Here is an 18,085-nt window from a genome sequence, read left to right on the forward strand (position 1 = left end):
AGAATTATATTTTTGTCCTATTCCCAGAGAGTAGTTTCCCTCCAAGCAGTATCTTAGCAAAGAGTTTTAGCAATTAACTTAATAATGCAATTAAAACTGTCTCTCCTACTAAGCAAAAAAGGTTATTCAGGACATGGATGCTTCAAGATGGTTACACTTATCATAATGCTTTCAAAACCAAACACCCCTGAAATTATGAACATATCCATTTTTCAAAAGAAAAATCATGTAGTAGAGAAATGTATTTGCTTATTCACATGGTGTATCACATGTGAACTGAATTGGTTGGCCTCAAAACTAGTCATTTGACTTTAAGCATCATGCTTTTTTTTCCTCAACTGAACTACATCTCTAAATTGTAAGTGCCAGTCATGGTTCCCACCACACCCAGAGCCCACAGTCACTTCAGAGGAGAACCAGTCCATCTTGGGTCCCCGCTGTGAAAGCTGCCCTGGCCAGCCATGGTGGCTCAGTCACATCTCTCTCTGGCCTCTGCTGATTCAACAGGAGTAGGAAACTGACCTCAAAGGAAGCCTATCCACAGACTTGTCAGCAACCTACAAGGAGGCCTGGCAAATACAGTTTTGACTCAACAGAGGTGGTTTGTGTCAAGCAGATTCTAGCTGAGTCTCCCGTTGACTCAACCTTTCTGCAGATAATGGTTGTGTACACTATTCTGATGAACTGATTGGGTGGAATAACCCTGTTCAACTTTCTATTTCACCACTCTTGTGTAAACATGTCCTAACAGAAGAAAACATCACGTGTTTGGAAGTTCCCAATCTTCTTAACCGCTGATAGCTACTTTTCTTCTAGAAACATTTTTTCCTTGTATTCTATGGTCCCATAACAATCTTGGTCTTTTCTTTACTTTTTGCTCCCTCTTTTTTTTCTAATGCTAAAAAGCACTCTGAATGCTTTATATAAATTATCTCATTTAAGCTTCACAACAACCCCATGAGGTCAACACTATAAGTATCCATATTTTACAGATGGAGTAGGCAAGGCACAGAGATGGTGAGACTTGTGATCCAGGTGATGGTAGAAGAGAAGAGGGCTTATTACAGAGATCATTTAAAGGTAGACAGGATAAGGCCTGGATGTTGAATTAGATGTGGATTTGAGGGAAAGGGGGAATTAAGAATAATGCTTGGGCTGGGGATGTGGCTCAAGCGGTAATGTGCTCGCCTGGCACACGTGGGGCACTGGGTTCGATCCTCAACACCACATAAAATAAAATGAAGCTGTTGTGTCCACCGAAAACTGAAAAATAAATATTAAAAATTCTCTCTCTCTCTCTCTCTAAAAAAAAAAAAGAATAATGCTTAAGTAATGGGGTGAATTGTGCTGCCATTTGTCTAGTTCAATTGGACATTCCAGAAACACCTTTGAGTTCAGTATGTCTAAAACTAAATTTGTCATTTTCCCCACAACACCTGCTCTTCCTTTTAATATTTTCTTTTTCAGAGAATGTCACCATCACTTGTTAAATGCAGGTACTTTACAGAAAGGGATACAAATGACAGTAGTTAGAACTATACTAAAGATCGTTCTAGGTATTCAGATTGTTTTCTCCAACTTATTTGGGGTAAAGTAAACTAGACTTTTAACCCTGGTTTAAAAGTCTAGTTTAATAAGTTTATTGGGAGCAGGGATTGTGACTGGAATTAAAGCTTACTTCTGTTGAGTGTTTTTCAAAAGTCAAGGCTCATACTCAGCACTTTACAAGCATCACCCCATGTAATTCTCCCAACAGTTTTTCTGAGGCATGATGACTATGAACATAGGTTTTAATCCTGACTATATTGTATAATTTGGGGGAAACACTCAACTTTTCTGAAACTTATAAGTGGAACTCTGGAAGCACAGAAGAGAGACATCTAACCAAAATAGATGAGATCTAAGAAGGTTTTAGAATGGAAGGAGATGCTGAGCTGAACCTTTTCTCACACAGTTATTAGGGGAAAGGTTTTGCAAGCAAAGAGAGCAGACTATCTACGGAAAGGCCAGGAAGTAAACAAAAGTATAAAACCTTTTCCTAACTGCCAGTGCAATTGACCAAGAACAGGAAAGGGTTACAAAAGCACATGCCTACAAGGGCCAGGCAGGACAGGTAAAAAGGGAGGATGGCCAGGGGTAAGAAAATGGGAAGAAGTGAGGTCCAGAGCAAATAGGAGAGCACAGGACCAGCCCCAAGGTGCAAGCCTACCTGGGTCCAGTGCCTTCCCTCCCTCACCATGCTCTAGTGCACAGACTTCTATTCTCTTCTTTGAGCCACCAATTTTTACTAATCTAGAAGCTCCTCTTATGCCACTGACTCTACCTGCAATGTGCTTTGCATGGCTCCTTAACATCATTTCAGCTCAAATAAGATTTAAAAGAGGTCTTCTCTCATCACCATCCACAAACCAGCCTTCAGCCAGTTTGTGCTCCACTTAATTCCTTTATTTTAAGTATGCCACATAAGCTCTATCAGAGAGGGAAAATTTTCAGTACGTACAACAGTAGCTGACACAGAGTAGGTACCTAATAAAATCAGTTTATTCATTTTGAACAGATGAATGATGTTTTTATTGTGTGCCCATTTAGTGTCAGGCACTATGGACTGCAGAGACAGATTTGGCAATTATCAACCAGAATATAGGTAGTAGTTAATGCCAAAGGAGAAACCTCAAGCATCTGTGTAGAGCCAAAAGACAATGAGCCTAAGGGAAATTATTTGTACAAGTGAACAGAAGAAAAACCCCAAAGAGACTGGTCAGGAGAAGTAAGGAGGGGACCAGGAAAGAAGTGGCATCACACAAGCCAAAGGAAACCAAGGTCCCTGGTGTAAGTTAAGACTTGACTAGAAAATCCACATCTGGCTGGTTATGATGGGCAGCAGACACCTGGGGAACTACATACTTCTCACATTCCTTTGTCTCCTTGTTGTGCTCACTGGGAACCTCTGAAGAAAGCTTCATCTTCGTATCTACACTTGTCTGTTTCCTGTGCTGTATCCCAATAGTGATGACATGTGTGTTTTCTTTTTACCTTGTTCAAATAAATTTTATTTCATTTTCACCTTCAAGTAAACAAATTTTCATTCACATATTGCTACCTCTATAAAGCCATTTCTTTATTAATAGGACATAATCTACTGTTTTTATATTCTGATCCTGATCCCATTCCCCAGCCCTCAAAATCATGGTAATATTATAAGCCTATAGTTTTTATTCTGTGTTGAGTGAACATTAAAGCCAAAAGCATCCTCCTGGCCTCCTTGTAAATACATACACACATCATTAAGCACACACATACATATTTCTATATATATAGGTATATATATATTTCTAGGAGCATATATATATATAAGTATATATGTAATAAAAATGCTTAAAAAAATGAAAAGAAAAACAGGGTTAAGGGAAATGGATAGTGACCAAAATGTTTATCCAGAGAGGATATGACTAATAATCTAGATGGGTTGTTAGCTTCCCCAATAAAGTAACATTTGAGCAGAAATATGAAGGACATTAGGGAGAGAGCCTTGTAGATAGTGTGGAAAGAATGCTCTGAGAGAGGAACAGCAAGATCAAGAAGATGTGTGTGGCTGAGGGATGAGAAGAGAATAGATTAGTAGAAGATGGAGAGTTGGCAGAATAGAAGAAAGCAGCAACTGCCTTCAGCTTAGGTATTCTCCAAGTCTGCCTAAGGAAGGAGTGGTACATCCAAACAGTGCCTGGCACTTAGTAGTGCTCAATGAACATCATTGATATTTGAATCTCCAAGGTGCACAGAAAATTCACATCCCATCTAGGCCTTTGGCACTTGCTTAGGGATTCATGAAAATATTCTTAACATCTCCTCCCTGGCTGGATTTCTCATTTCTATCTTCTGGATAGTCTTTGAATATCTTCCAAATATTCAATGTTCAAACAAAAACAGCTGATAGTATAAATTTTCCATTGACTTCCACTCTATGGTTGAAAGTCAGTACTTGAAACTATCTAGATTGGTTGTTTGCCCTATAGCCATTTGACCTCAGTCACAAAATTTATTTGTCTTCCCCCCTCCTAGACTCTGAAGCCCATCTTGACCCTACATCAAGGTGTCTGAGTCCATCCCAACTACCCAAGTCTCTGGCATTGCAGTGACTCAGCAGCAAGCCTGCTTTGCTGATAATCCTGCTCTTCCTGTAAGTTGAAGCTTTTCTTCTTATAGGACTCACTTTGCTCTTTTATTGTTGCACCAATTGTTGTTTCTTTGTTCATAAGGTTGTTTTCTTTTTTCATTTAAAGTTGGTGAAATCCTCCTCCATGAACCCTTGTTTTTCCTTTTTTCTTTCATATATATATATATTAGTTGTCAATGAACTTTTATTTTTATCTATATGTGGTGCTGAGAATTAAACCCAGAGCCCTACCCATGCTAGGCAAGCACTCTACCACTGAGCCACAACCCCAGCTCCCTTTTCTTTCTTTTTAAAACCAAGCCCATTCCATTTTCTACTAGTTTAATACTTGACTCCTTGACTTGTTCCCCCATTCTGGAGTATTTTTCTTTTTCTTTTGGTGTGCTAGGGCTAGAACCCAGGGCCTTGCAAGTGCTAGGCAAGTGCTCTACCACTGAGCTACATCCCCAGCTCTTGAGTACTTTTCTAAATTCCCAGTTCCTTTGAGATTTAAAGTTTACCTTGCTCACTTTTTCAGAGACTGGAGTCCTGAATCCTGGCCCTATCTTTACTACTTTTTAACAGAATTATGCCTAAACAAACAATAAGAGACTGGAGAGTCATCAGGTGCTCCCTTTGTCCAAAGGCAACCTGAGTTCCTTCTACCCACCAGGCACAGAAGACCTGAGGACAGCACAGGGAGCAAGACAGATCTTGCATTCATAGATATTAAATTGTGGGAAAACAAACACATAAGCAAATATAAGTCTAGGTGATGAGTATTTTTCCATACTTTTTACTGGTGTATTACAGTTTTACATAATGGTGGGATTTGTTGTTACATATTCATACATGCACACAATATTAGGGGATGAGTATTATGAGAAATCATGCAAGCTCCATCTGCCCAATTCTTACAGCTTACCCATGCAGAACCTCCAGCTCATGTGAATTTCCTTCCTGAATCTGTCCATGAGAACATCCCTGAACGTTCCCCTTGGCTAAAGCAGTTTTTCATCAAAACTCTTCATAGAATCTGAGTTTAGAGCTTTTGACAACTAAGTTGTAAAGACAGTGACTAATTTTATAATGCTGGCTGGGAATCCTTGAGCAATTATGGGATCTCCCCTTCTACATGGTCATGGGAATCTTTCCCTTGCTTGGGAAGCCCCGGACTCTACAGTACAACTCACAGGATTCCCTTAACTTCCTCTTCCAGTCACCAAAAAAAGTAACAGCTGGTTATTTATAGAAGCTATCAGAAAGGCATGGACAAAACACATGTCATCAATAAACATGGTCTTTTAAAAGTGTTTTTGACTAATGAAGCCAAAGCATCGAATTTTAAATTCAAAAACTAGGAGAGAGTATAGAGTAAAATGTGAATCTCTCATATAATCTTTCTTTCCAATTACCAGTTCTCCTGCCCATGGACAACCAGTGTTACCAGTTTTTTAAGTGTTCATTAGAAAATTATATGATTATGTAAGCAGAGATTTTCTTTAACACAAATAGCAGCACAGTATCAATACTGGTCCTCAGTAGCAAAGTGCTATCTTATATGCATTTTTTCTTCTATTATTAGGAGTTCATTGTTCTCAAAATTCGTCTGTTTACCACATGTGGTGAAGTTGGGCAGCTATCCTATCAGGCTTAGGTAGAAAATCCAGCACATGACTGTATGACAGTAACCTTGCTATTCTGGCTCTCTGGTGACCTTATCTGGTGTCCTCCCACAATTTCTGGGGGAAAAAAAAGAGTCATGCTGCTAGTATGGAATCTTGTGGTTAACCATGAAAAGAAAGAAGCCCTGAGACTGGTCAACAGAACATATCTCATGTCCTCTAGTTTCCTTTCCCTTAGAACTCAGCAGCTCTAGCCAGTCATTGAAGTTCATGGGTAAAGTATGCATTTCACCTCTTTGTGTCTTTCCTCTACACAGCATGTGCTAAGGCTTTTGTTGAATAATGATGACAAAAGAAGCTAGACATGTTACTGATTGTGGAAATTAACCAGAACTTCTCTAGAAGACATAGAAGACACTGCATGGAACATCACAATATTCACCTGGCTATGTGTGTGAAGCACTTCTTTGACTAGAGGAAATCAGTTGCTGACTGAAGAGCTGGAGATGGTACATCGAGAGGACTGCTGGTATTGTTTCAACTAAGGTAAGTTTTGGTAGAAATGGTAAAAGCATGAGGCTTGAGAGTAGGAGAAATAACTCTTCTGCCGCCCCAATTGTAGCTATACTACATTGGCACATTTCTAATGAGAAAATTCCCAAGGACAGAACCTGGAAAACTCTGAATTGAACTAGAAGCATTTTCCTGGGCTGTATAACAGTTTTGAACCTGAGATATGAGCCATTTGAAGCAACTAGAGGTCTTAGATAGGGTGGCTGGGAAACTGGAAGCCCCAGACTAAAGCAGCCACAATGGGATGGGACAATCATCTAGAACTCTTGTCTTTTATGGCTCAAATGTGAAACCAGATGTATGGTAGTCTACTGGGGAGCTACATTTTAAAAAGCAGAAGTGTTTTATTGCAACCATTCTCCTCCATATCTGTTCTTTCCAATGTATGTGCTTTTAACTAGTGAGGCTGTCCCAAGATTTTGCCTTCTATGCTTCTTGGCTACTTGACTCCTTTAATCATGTGCAATTCCAAGTTGCAACTTAAGATTCCTACTTGATTATAAAACTAAAATACAATTTTTTATCCAGAATTGATAATAGCAAAAGTGCCATATTTGTCCAATGCCTATTGTGAAGCTTTACTATCATTTTATTCTCAATTTTGCCTTTTGCAAAATGAAAAGTGGGATCACATGAAATAATTTCTAACTTTCCTTCCATTATCTTAATATTCTCAGAGCTCATGAAAATTCTTCTCTATATATTCCCTTTTCCTTGTAGAAAAATATTAACTGGCAAAAAAAGAAAAAGATAATATAAGAGGAATTCCCTAATGTTCATTTAACTCAAGAGTCATAGAAACATTTTATTTGTATCAGAATTTTTTTCAACTCTGGTTTACAAAGATGAACAGTCATACCTGGGTTTTGTTATAAAAGAGACCATTTAAAAGTTTTATACTTACTTTCTCAATAGCAGATAAGGGCATCATTTACCAAACTATCTGCTTTTCCTACATAATACTGTAACATTTTCATGTGCATATCTCAATATTATCTCAAGTTTCTGTCTTAGGCCAAGTGATCTAAATACAAAAAGAGTAGTTTCTCTATCTTGCCCTCCCACCTTTTTTCCCTGTCAGTAATACTTCAAGTTTCACATTCACAACCATTAAGTCATTTTGGACTTCTCCCTTTTCCTAAGGGCATTCAATCATTCACAAAGCCTCTGTGGTTGTTAAATCACAGTGGATCACTTACCTGTATCTTCCTTTCCTCTCTCACTATCTATACCATAATTTTAGGTCAGTTCTGCCATATGAGCTTTCAAATTTGTTTCCCACCCCTTTCCAAACCATCCAATAACCAACAACCATTAAAGTGTTGGTCTTCCTAGAATAGGATAGTCTCCACATCATCTCTTGACAAAACCCTTCACAGATTCCCAAGGGTATATAGGATACATAATCTCTTTCTTCGTGTGTATGTGTTTCCCTCTCTCATTTTGCAAATCTCTGTAATTTTGTCCTACTTTTCCTCTCTACCTTTTTCTTATTCCTGTCCCCCATATTTCCCTGGCATCCCTTGTTTATGCTGTCAGTTCCACAGATCTGACCTTCTTTATCCTCCCACTTATCAAAATCCTATTCATATATCACAATCCAGACCAAATCCTCATTTTCAAAGCCCAGATTCATCTTCTTTGTCTTTTTACCTATACCAACCTGATGTGATTCCTCTGTTTTCTGTTACCTTACAGATTTATTAAGCATGACACATATTTGAGACTTTTATAAATTATTATATTTTCTTAGTTTTCTTTTCACTTCCATGTGCTTTCTATATTCCCAACTAAATAACAAGGTAACTAAGGAAAGTTACAGTATCTTATTCACATAATGGGTCTTGATTCTGGAGTCAGAATGCCTGAATTTTAGTTCTTATGCTATTGATCATTTATTGAGTGCAATCATGCTCTCAGTTTTCTCATCTGAAAAATGGAAATAAGAATGAGTTTTCCCCTCTAGGAGTTTTGAAATAAGATCACACACATGCAAAGTACTTAGAATATCTAAAACTTGGTAAGCATTTGTTAAATGTTAGTTATTGACTACTATTATTCATCTATCTTACCTCCAAAGGCCCTAAGCAGAGTGCCCTGATCTTTAACCATGCTTAATCAATATTGAATGGAACTCAGTTGGACTGAATTGTAGGATAGAAGGCACTGTGTGGGTGGTATTTTGTGGAATGGGGAAACTATCTGCCATCACTAAAATCATGTCATAGGTTGTCACTTACTGTCAAATCCAGCCTAAATCCCTGCTACTCTCTAATCCTGCTCCAGAAACTTCTGAGAGTTTGGCCCAGTGAACAGAGGCTGTTTTCCTAGAACATCCTACCCTTTCTGGCAATAAAATCTAACCCTGCAGCAGAGAGCAGGTTGCTAGTTTTCCCAGGGTCCTCAAGGTGCTACAAAAAAATGTAAACCACAAAAGTCAGCCTCCTGTCTACAATTTTATTAAATAAGCCTCAAGATTGGCCTACTAAAGTGGAAAGTGGGCTCCATTTGACACTTTCCTTTCATCGTACAGGTAGAACCAGTATGCTCATGGGCATCAGTCAGAAGGATGCTCTACCTGGGCTCTCATCAATAACAAAAGAGCAATAGATGCTAATCAAAGAGATGGAGGCATTCATGCTGTTCAACTGAGCCATATAAAGTCATTTTTTTCTGTAAATAATATTAAACAGGAAACTATAAAGTTTGGGTCCCCATAAATATCATGGATTCCACTACCATTAAGTACCCAAAATTAGGCTTAAGCCATCTACTAAGCCCTGTTGAAAACAATGCAGAGGCAACAAATGATTCTAAAGATGAAAAATGTGATCAAAAGTGGTGTAATCTCAGATAAACACTCCAGCATCGATTTTTTATTTTATTACAATAAACTGGATTATAATATCCAGCTCACCTGGCTGTGGTGACAATTAAATGAGATAAGGCACTTAAAGCAAACTAAGGACCAAGTGGCACATGGTAGCCACACAGTCCACTAGGATCCTCCCTTCTCTCCAGAGGGAGAAGCATCCTGCCCAGAGCTAGGAATGATGATCTTGGTAACTATTCCACAGGCAGGTGAATAAGATTATTTGAACATTCCTGAAATGTTGACCTAGATTGTTGGGTTCATAGAATAGGAAGGCTCTCGGCTCTCAGAGTTGTTCACACTTGCAACTTAGGTGCCCACCTCAGTAGGCTGTTTCTTCTCCATCTCCTGAAAGAGATCTGAATTTATTCTGGGTTTAACCTTGATTTTGACATGATTGCCATTTCCAACAAGGCCAATTTCCTTGTTGAAAGAAGTCCTTCCCCAGGTTGAAATCCCAATAGCCTCATTTGCTTAAATTTCCTTAATGGTCTTGTTTATGCAGGGTGTGGTTTTTTCCCTCTCCGTGCAGAATATAGAAAATAAATAATCAACCACGGGAAACATGCCCTAAGAAGGGAGCCCGTTGATTCCCTTGATGCCCAGAGCATGATCCGTGTTGCTGGGCGGAGAAGGTGTTGACCAGCCCAGGCGCACCCTCGGGACAGCTCTGCGCGAGCGGCGAGGGGAGGTCGGGACCCCTGGGTTGGGCCGGGAAAGGGAATGGGTGAGAGGGGAGGAGGCGCGGGAACCTCGGGCAGCCCCAGCAGCCGGGTAGAGCCCGACAGGTCCCAGCAACTCCCCTCACCCTTCTCCACGCCTCCCGGGTTTTCCCCCTGGCTCAGGGTTTCCTGTTTCAGTTCTCGGCGATCTCCAGCAGCAGGTGCTGGTTTGCCAACCTCGGCTCCAGAGGCGGCGAAGGAGAAGGAAAAGAGAGAAGGGGAGGAGGAAGCGGCGCGCGGCGGCGGCTGCCGGCGGGCGGGCAAGAGCGAGGAGGCAGGCGGCCGAGGCGAGTTCGCTCTCGTCGGCGGAGCAGCGGCGCGGGCGGCGGGCCGAGCCGAGGGCCGGGGGCGCGCCCGAGCCGGGGCCCCGGCTTGCGGCCGGCTGGCCGGGCGGGCGGGCGGCATGGGGAAGCCTCCCGCTTGCCCTGCGCCCTAGCGGCTGCCGCGGCGGCCCAGGGCTGAGGCGAAAGGCGGCCGCCTGCCGCAGGGCCCTGGGGCTGCCCCGGCTCCCAGAGCATGTGATGGCTGCTGAGAAGAGACTGCAAGTAGGTTGAGCAACAGATCCCGGCGCGCGCGACTGTGGGGTGTGAGCTGTGCCAGCCGGGAGAGGGGGGCTCCGGGGCCGCGGCCCGCTGAGAGGGCGAGCGGACGGGCGCGGCTCGGCGCGGGGAGGGCTGAGCTGGCCGCTGTGGCCGCGGGCCCCGCCGCCCGCTCGCCGCTTCCTCGCGGGATTGGCCATGCCGGGTAGCGGCCCCCAGGTTTGTCCTCGGGAAGGGGGTTGGGGTGCCGACGGCGGCGAGAGGGACGCTGAAGGAACGGACGTGGGGAGGCCAGGGGGCCGGGAGGCCGCGTCTGGACGCCGGGCTGGGACCGGAGCGGCCGAGCCGGGTGATCTCCAGGCCCAGGCGGGTCGCACTGCCCGAGGTCGAGTCGCCGAGCTCCCGCCACTCAGGTGGCACGGAGCGGAAAGCCCAGCGCATCCTCTGCGGGCGGCTCCGGTCCCGCCAGGATTTCGGACGAGGTGAGGCCGGTGTCCGGCCCCGCGGCCTAGGGCACTGGTCGGCTCCCTCCCGGCCGGGGGCACGGCGGCCGAACATGGAGGCGGGCTCTGGCGTCCGCGGTGGAAACGGACCCAAAGCTGTGCCGCTGCGGCTCGGACCTTCGCGCGCTCATGGGGTGAGGCATCAGCCGACATCTCGGATCCGGCCCCAGCCGTTCGCTTTTATTATCCATCGCTCCATCCTACCACCCCACTCGCCCGGTCCTGATGAAGACCCCTCACCCCCGCGTCCCTCCTTCTCCCTCTCTGCTCAGGCTCCAGCCCAGTTCCCTTTCACACCAGGCGTTCCTTTTAGCTCGGCTACTTCACATGTTTAACTCCTTACAAAGAGGTGCTATAGATATAACTTGGAGAAATGAATCCCGCTTTTCTTCCTTAAACTGTTTCATCCTTTACCGCTTAAAGTCCTGAAAAACAGAGGTAGCTTCCAAGTACTGAGTTCTCTTAACTGCGCCTCTTGCCTTTTGGGTACCCGTTAACAATCCTGCATTGTGTTTTGTGGTAAAGAGATGAAACACTAATCTCGATTTAGGGAAAGTTTTCCCATTGGTTGCAAGACTGTTGGACTATCTCCAGGCCCATCAGGCGCTTATTGATTCAGTGTTTTTTTGTTTTGTTTTGTTTTTTTAACCACCTTAGAATAGATGCAGATATCCTTGGGCCTGAGTACTGTATATTCAGAAATTTGGGAAGGTTGTTCAGTTCTTATTTCCTCACTGAGTTTTTCATTTTCTAATGTTAATGTAAACAGAAAATACGAAAATAGAAAAAACAGAAAATACGCCCCAAGTACATTTTTTGGACTTTCCAAAAATCATAGAAAGTCAGGAGTACAGAGGGTTTGAGTTCCATTTATTTCCTCTCTGACATAGGCCAAAATTCATTTAGTTTTAGTACCGTATTCTTGAATTTTTTTGTATTCTCTGATGTTTGAATATATAGATAGCTGACTAAATATTTGTAAAATAAATTTTACTGTGACAAGCTCAGGAAGATGACTACTTTAGATGCCCCTCTATACACCTTTTTTCTAATGTGGCCTGCTTATATTAAGTTACCTAACTTAGTCTCCTTGAAGGTACCATAAAAATATCATAGTTGATTAATGAATCCATAATTCAAAATGTTTGAATATCTTTATTTAAAGAATGGTTTTACTTTCAAAGTAAGTTGCAGTTCTTCTAGCATTGTAAATGTACTTAAACATTATAAGCAAAATAAAGTGAAATTTTTTTTTCTGGGTATTGAACCCAGGACCTCCCACATTCTAGACACTCTACCACTGCTCTACTCCCATAGCCCAAAGTAAACTTAAAACAACAAGAAAGAGATAATTATTTTACACACACGCACCCCATTTAATAATCAAAGTCTGATGGAAAGTAGTATAATGGAAAATATTAATGGATAGAAAACAGACACTTGGAATGCTTGTATGCTGATGGCAGTTTTATTTATCACTTCCTTTTACCAAGTTTTTGTTTTAATTACCAGAATAATAAAATATTCTATATTTCAGGCTTCTCTGGAGCTATGTTTTGATGGGTTGCATCTGCCAAATTGGACCCCAAGTGATTAATAGAAATTGTATCTTTAAAACATTTTTTTCTCATTTTTTACTTTGCCCTGATTCTAGCAGCCCACAGTGATTTCTACATTTATTTTTTAATTAATATAATATATGTATAAGGTATTATCATTTTATATCTGCTTAGTGGTTTTCATTGTTTTCTTATATAAACTAGAAGAATTCTTTGATTCTGATTACATAGCAGTTTTTTAAAAAACAAGTAAGAAAAGTTTTGTCTTTTTAGCCTTGGAATATATTATTGTAAACGAATCTGCCAGTTACTGCTCATCTTGTTCCCTTGGCAAATAATTTAATATCAGTATAGGTGCTGAGTAAGACCCCTGACCTCTAAAGGGATAAATTACAAGGTAGGATTCATGTGCATATACCTGGGTGGGAGCCATTTCCAAGTAAGTAAATGAGTCAAGGAGCTGTAGCAGGAAAGCAGATAGTGGATGGACCTGCATCTGAAGCTTGTGGCACACTGGAGTAGTGGGTGATTAAGAAGGCAAATCTTGGGATATAGTTTGTAAGATGGTCAGCAAATAATATAAATGTATTAAATCACTATTCCACATTTACACCTAAAATATTGAGATTCTGGTTTCTACATTTGATCTTAAATCTACCAAATGTTCTTAAAAAAAAAAAAAACTTTAAATGTTAATATACCTTATGGGCCTGCAGCATTTGTCCACAGTTATTACTAGCAGAGAGTCCAACTTAGTTCTCCTTAAAACAAAAATTAAGGTCTCTATAATAATAAATGTTAATAGATTAATCTTTTATTTTAAAGTTTAAATAATAGAATAGAATGATCTTACGTGGGAGTTTGTTTCTAAAAAGACATAATATTTTCCTATATACTTGGAATTTCATTGTTGATAGCATTTTGAATTCCACCTTCCCATTCCTATATAACAAACTAAGGATTTTCTTATGACATTCAAAATATTTCAAACATTTCCTCCCTAACAATGGATTATTTTTATCTAATCATTCTATTGCAGTTAGACATGTGTACTTTTCCCCCAATATTTTAATAGTATAATGATATGAACATCTCAGTAAAAATTTTTTTCTTTAGTATGTTTTTCGGATGGATTCCAAGAAATAATGATCAAAGAGAATAAGCCTTAAAGTTTTTGATGGTTTTTTTAACCAAAAGTTGTATTGATGTGTATATACCCATTAGCAAAGAGTCAGAGTGTTGATTTCATCCTATGTTTACACTCATTAAGTACTGACTTTTAAAATCTTTGACAATGTGTTAGGTGGGCATTAATCTCTAATTTTAATGCTTACTTTTATACTTATATTGTAAAGTACTGGCATGTGGTACTATATTTTAAAGTACTGATGTGTTGATTAAGGAAAGTAAAGTATGGAGGAAACTTAAGTTCATGTGAAATCTCACCCAGAAATAAGTTATGTAAATATTTTAGTCAAGATTGTTCCAATTATTTGCATTCATATTTATGTAGTTTGCAGAATTTGTACATGAACTTTAAAATAAAAACAAATGACAAGCATTTGTTTTTCAAATTAAGCAATTCATAAGTAATTGCTTAATTCCCCATTTTCGAAATACTATATATTTCTTCATAATACTTGCAGATTAGATAAGAGCTGTTTCTTCCTCATTTCTGCTTTTTTCTGTCTCTGCTCTTCATCTATTAAAAAAAAATTACCCAGTGTATAGACTTGTCCTGACGATTAACCAATGATCTGTTAGTGATGGTTATGACGAACAACAACAACAATAATAGATGGATAAGAGATGGTTATGTTGATTATGATGATCGTTAGAGAGCAAATACACAACTGATAGTCAGGCATTTAAAAATTAACTTAGAATATATTATGTGATTGCTTGAGGAGGAATATACATTTGCCTTTTAAGAATATAATTAACTTCGATTACCTCCTTTAGCAAGGTAAGAATATTATAAACATGAATTTTCTAAAATACCAGTTTTTAAGAGCAAAACATTTTTCTCTGTTTTAAAAGGAAGAATAATTAGTTCACATTGTATTTTCCTGTTTTCAAATAATATATATCCTGTGGTATAAATTATTTTGAGAGGTAACAATAGCTAATATTTATTGTTCCTTAACTCTATGGTAGGCACAATTTAGAACTTACATTACGTAATGTAGTTTGATAACAACTATATAAAGTGTATGCTGCACTTTTTTTTTTCCTGCCTTGCAGGTGATGGAACTAGAGATCTAAATAACTTGACCTGAATTATTTAGATTTCTAATTTACCCTAAATTAAATAACAATACTTCTATGCTGTTTATTTTAGGTGATGAGGTAGCAGGAACCAATTATTGATATTGATTCATAGCAATGATTTTTGTTCTCTCCTTGATATTAGCTGTTCCTTGCTGACATTGTCATTCCCTTCCTCTAATTTGCAGATGATATCTGCTGTGGATTGTGAAACTGGATGACAAGAAGCTAATAATATATCTGAAATAAAACTTCTAGGCAGTGATTATAGGATGTTCAAATAGTCTAGATTGAGAAGTGAATGTTCACACTGTATGAAGAGAGCAGGTTAAGGCTGTGACCTAAGGTAGATACACAGTTGAATTCTGGCCCTGCCATATTCTACCTGTGACTCTAGGAAAGTCTCTTAATATCTCTTTGATTACTCACCTATGAAACACATTAACTTTGCAGAGTTGTTTTCTCATAATTCAAGATAATGAAAGTAAAAATACTTAGCACAAAGAACAATTCAATATTATGAAATGAATTAGCAGTATCCATTCATTTCATTGGACAGAGATTTTATTTATTTGTTTTGTTTTTCTACTTTTTCTCTGGCTCTCAGTTATGTTCCAAGTGCTTGGAAATGCCAATAATGAAACTTCTATAAAATCAAGTTTACTTTTATTGTTACTAAAATGTCAGCTTATATTTTAGATTTTTCAGAGGGCTTTTAAATCTATTACTTTTAAGATAAAGCTAAAATTAGTTTTTGTTCTTTGTTCTTAGTCATCTGTACTCATTTCCCATTCAAAATTGGTGGGCTTATTTTATCCTTATTCTGAGATTTAGTCTGTTTGAAATCTAGGCTTTTACTTTATAATTTATTTTTATTATTTTGTACATCTACAGGGAAGTTTTCCCATATAATTGAGGCTGTCTCCTCATTGTTGACTTATCCTTTTTTAATGTTTGTGTTCTTGTTCTTTGGCCCCATTGAGTTAGTGAATTAAATACTTCTGAAATTTTGCTTTAATTTAAAATGACTAGTGCAGATCTATGTGCAATAAATGATCTATTTTAGATAAAATACATTATTTCTATTTTTGCTAAGATAGAAAAGTGGCTTAAGTAATAAAAATCATGGGCATAATTGTGTTAAATTAGCACTATCATGCATAGGAAAAATAGTTTTAATGAGGAGGTGTTTTCTAAAATCCATTTTTACTATTTTGACTACTTCATTTTATCCTTTTAAATTAGATTTAGAATTTAATATTTTGGCACATTTTATCACATTTATAAAATACAGGAAAAGTACAAAATGATAGTGAAATAATCTATATTTCTTGCTTATATGTAACTTAAAATATTGGTGTTCTTGTTTTCATTTTTTAAAATTTCATTGTAAAAAAATCCTTGTGAAAGTGTATGCATTGCTGGCGGATTGGTGCATGCCTGTAATCCCAGTGACTAGGGAGGCTAAGACAGGAGGATTGTGAGGTCAAAGCCAAACCTCAGCAAACTTGAAGTGCTAAGCAACTCAGTGAGACCTAGTCTCTAAATAAAATACAAAAGAGGGCTGGGGATGTGGTTCAGTGGTCAGGTGTTTAATCCCGGGTATCCCCCTCAACCCCTTGAGTTTAATTCCAGGTATCCCCCCAACTCCCCAAAAGTGTATGCATTATAGTTTTATTACTTGCTTTTCATACGAGTTTTCCTATGTCACTCAGTATTCTTTTAAGAAATTGTTTTTACTGGCTGAATGACATTCAGCATATCTTAAGTATTATAATTTGATCAGGTTTATATTGTTTTATATTTAGATTGTGAGCAAACCAAGAAAAAAAAGAGAAAGAAGACCCAAATAAAATTAGAGATGAAAAAAGAGATATGTTGCAACTGTATCACAGAAATAAAATTATTAAGGCCTACTATGAACAACTATGCACTAACAATATAAGAAATCATTGATCATAACCAGTTTTTTTTAGTTGTAATAAACAGTGTGATAAATGTCTGTGTATAGAAATCAATGTCTACCTAAGTATATTTTTAACACATTCCAAGATGTGATCATGAAAATTACCCTCTAGGGGCAATTAGTAATTAGTAATCTATCAGTAATACATGAGCGTTCACTTCTTAGTTCTCATCACTATTTCTCCACAGTCTTCTTTGTTCATTTGGTATACCATCATGAGTATAGTGCTAAGAAGCTCATTTTGTGGAGTCAGAGAAACTGAATTTGATGCTTGTTAGGACACTTACTGGTTATGTATGTGATCTTGTGCAAATTCTCATTAATTTCCCTAAGCCTCAGTTTCTTTGCCTATAAAATGGTTATAGTAATACTTATCATCATGATACTATAATGATTGTGGGTATTGATTAATAATGTATATTGAAGTCTCTAAGTCCTTAGCCATCTTATTGTGATTTTCACTTATTATGTATGTAAACTAAATATGAAACATAAATTCATTTTATGTTTAATCTTGGGTCCCATCCTCAAGTTATCTCATTATGTGTATACAAATGTTCCAAAATTCAACAACATTCAAAATCTGAAACATTACTGGTCCCAAGCATTTTGGATAAGGGATATTCATCTATATTTTATACCTGCTAGTAGTTGATTTTTTAAAAGTTATTTATTTTATATAACCATTTGGCTACCTTACAGAATTCTTTTTAATATACTATTAGATAAATTATTAAGATGTAGTTCCAACTCTGTTTCAATTGTGTCTCTTTATTTTCAGGATACTTAATGACCCATTAGTATGTGGTTTTTTTCAATATTTTTATTTTATCCTTTTTTCTTGTCTTACTTCATTGGCTTAAATCAGAGACTAGTACTGATTAATTAGAAGCATTTAGGACTTACTTCTGACTTTAATGGGACTTCTACTTTTCAAAATGCTTGTGGCTATTTTCTAGTACAGGTGTCTTTTGCTTATATAAACATGTTCCAACAATATCTGTAATAGTTAAATGTAAGAAACTTAAAAATAGCTTTGCATGTAATGGGGATTACCTTAAATTATTAAAGCCTTAAGGTCTTTTTGTTTTTATTTTGGTGGTGGTGGTGATTCTTGAGATTGAACCAGGGCTTCACATAGGTAGATAAGCATTCAACCACTGACCTATACCCTAGCTCCTAAAGGATCTTTTAAGAAATGTCTGCAACTATACATTTCTAATATTTAGATATCATCTCTTCATTTTTAATTGAGCAAATAGTCAACTATTGTAACTCTAGTAAGGCTGAAAATTTACTATTTTC

At 38.5% G+C, this 18,085-nt stretch overlaps 1 protein-coding gene across 6 annotated transcripts in view; it reads left to right on the plus strand.

Moving 5' to 3' along the window:
- Positions 1–6,302: 6,302 nt before the first annotated feature.
- The window catches only part of Zc3h12c (zinc finger CCCH-type containing 12C), a 70,969-nt gene continuing 59,186 nt past the window's right edge, over positions 6,303–18,085 (plus strand). The window contains exon 1 of one of the 6 annotated variants that reach the window (XM_078046963.1): positions 6,303–6,324. Coding sequence is in view for 3 of the 6 variants with exons in the window: in XM_021732411.3 (XP_021588086.1) it covers positions 11,041–11,121 (81 nt within the window). In the remaining 3 variants the exon portion in view is untranslated. The other 5 variants (XM_078046962.1, XM_078046961.1, XM_078046964.1 and 2 more) reach the window with 5 other exon arrangements.

This window comes from Ictidomys tridecemlineatus, chromosome 4 (genome assembly GCF_052094955.1).
Source record: "Ictidomys tridecemlineatus isolate mIctTri1 chromosome 4, mIctTri1.hap1, whole genome shotgun sequence".
In the NCBI taxonomy this organism is placed as follows: Eukaryota; Metazoa; Chordata; class Mammalia; order Rodentia; family Sciuridae; genus Ictidomys; species Ictidomys tridecemlineatus.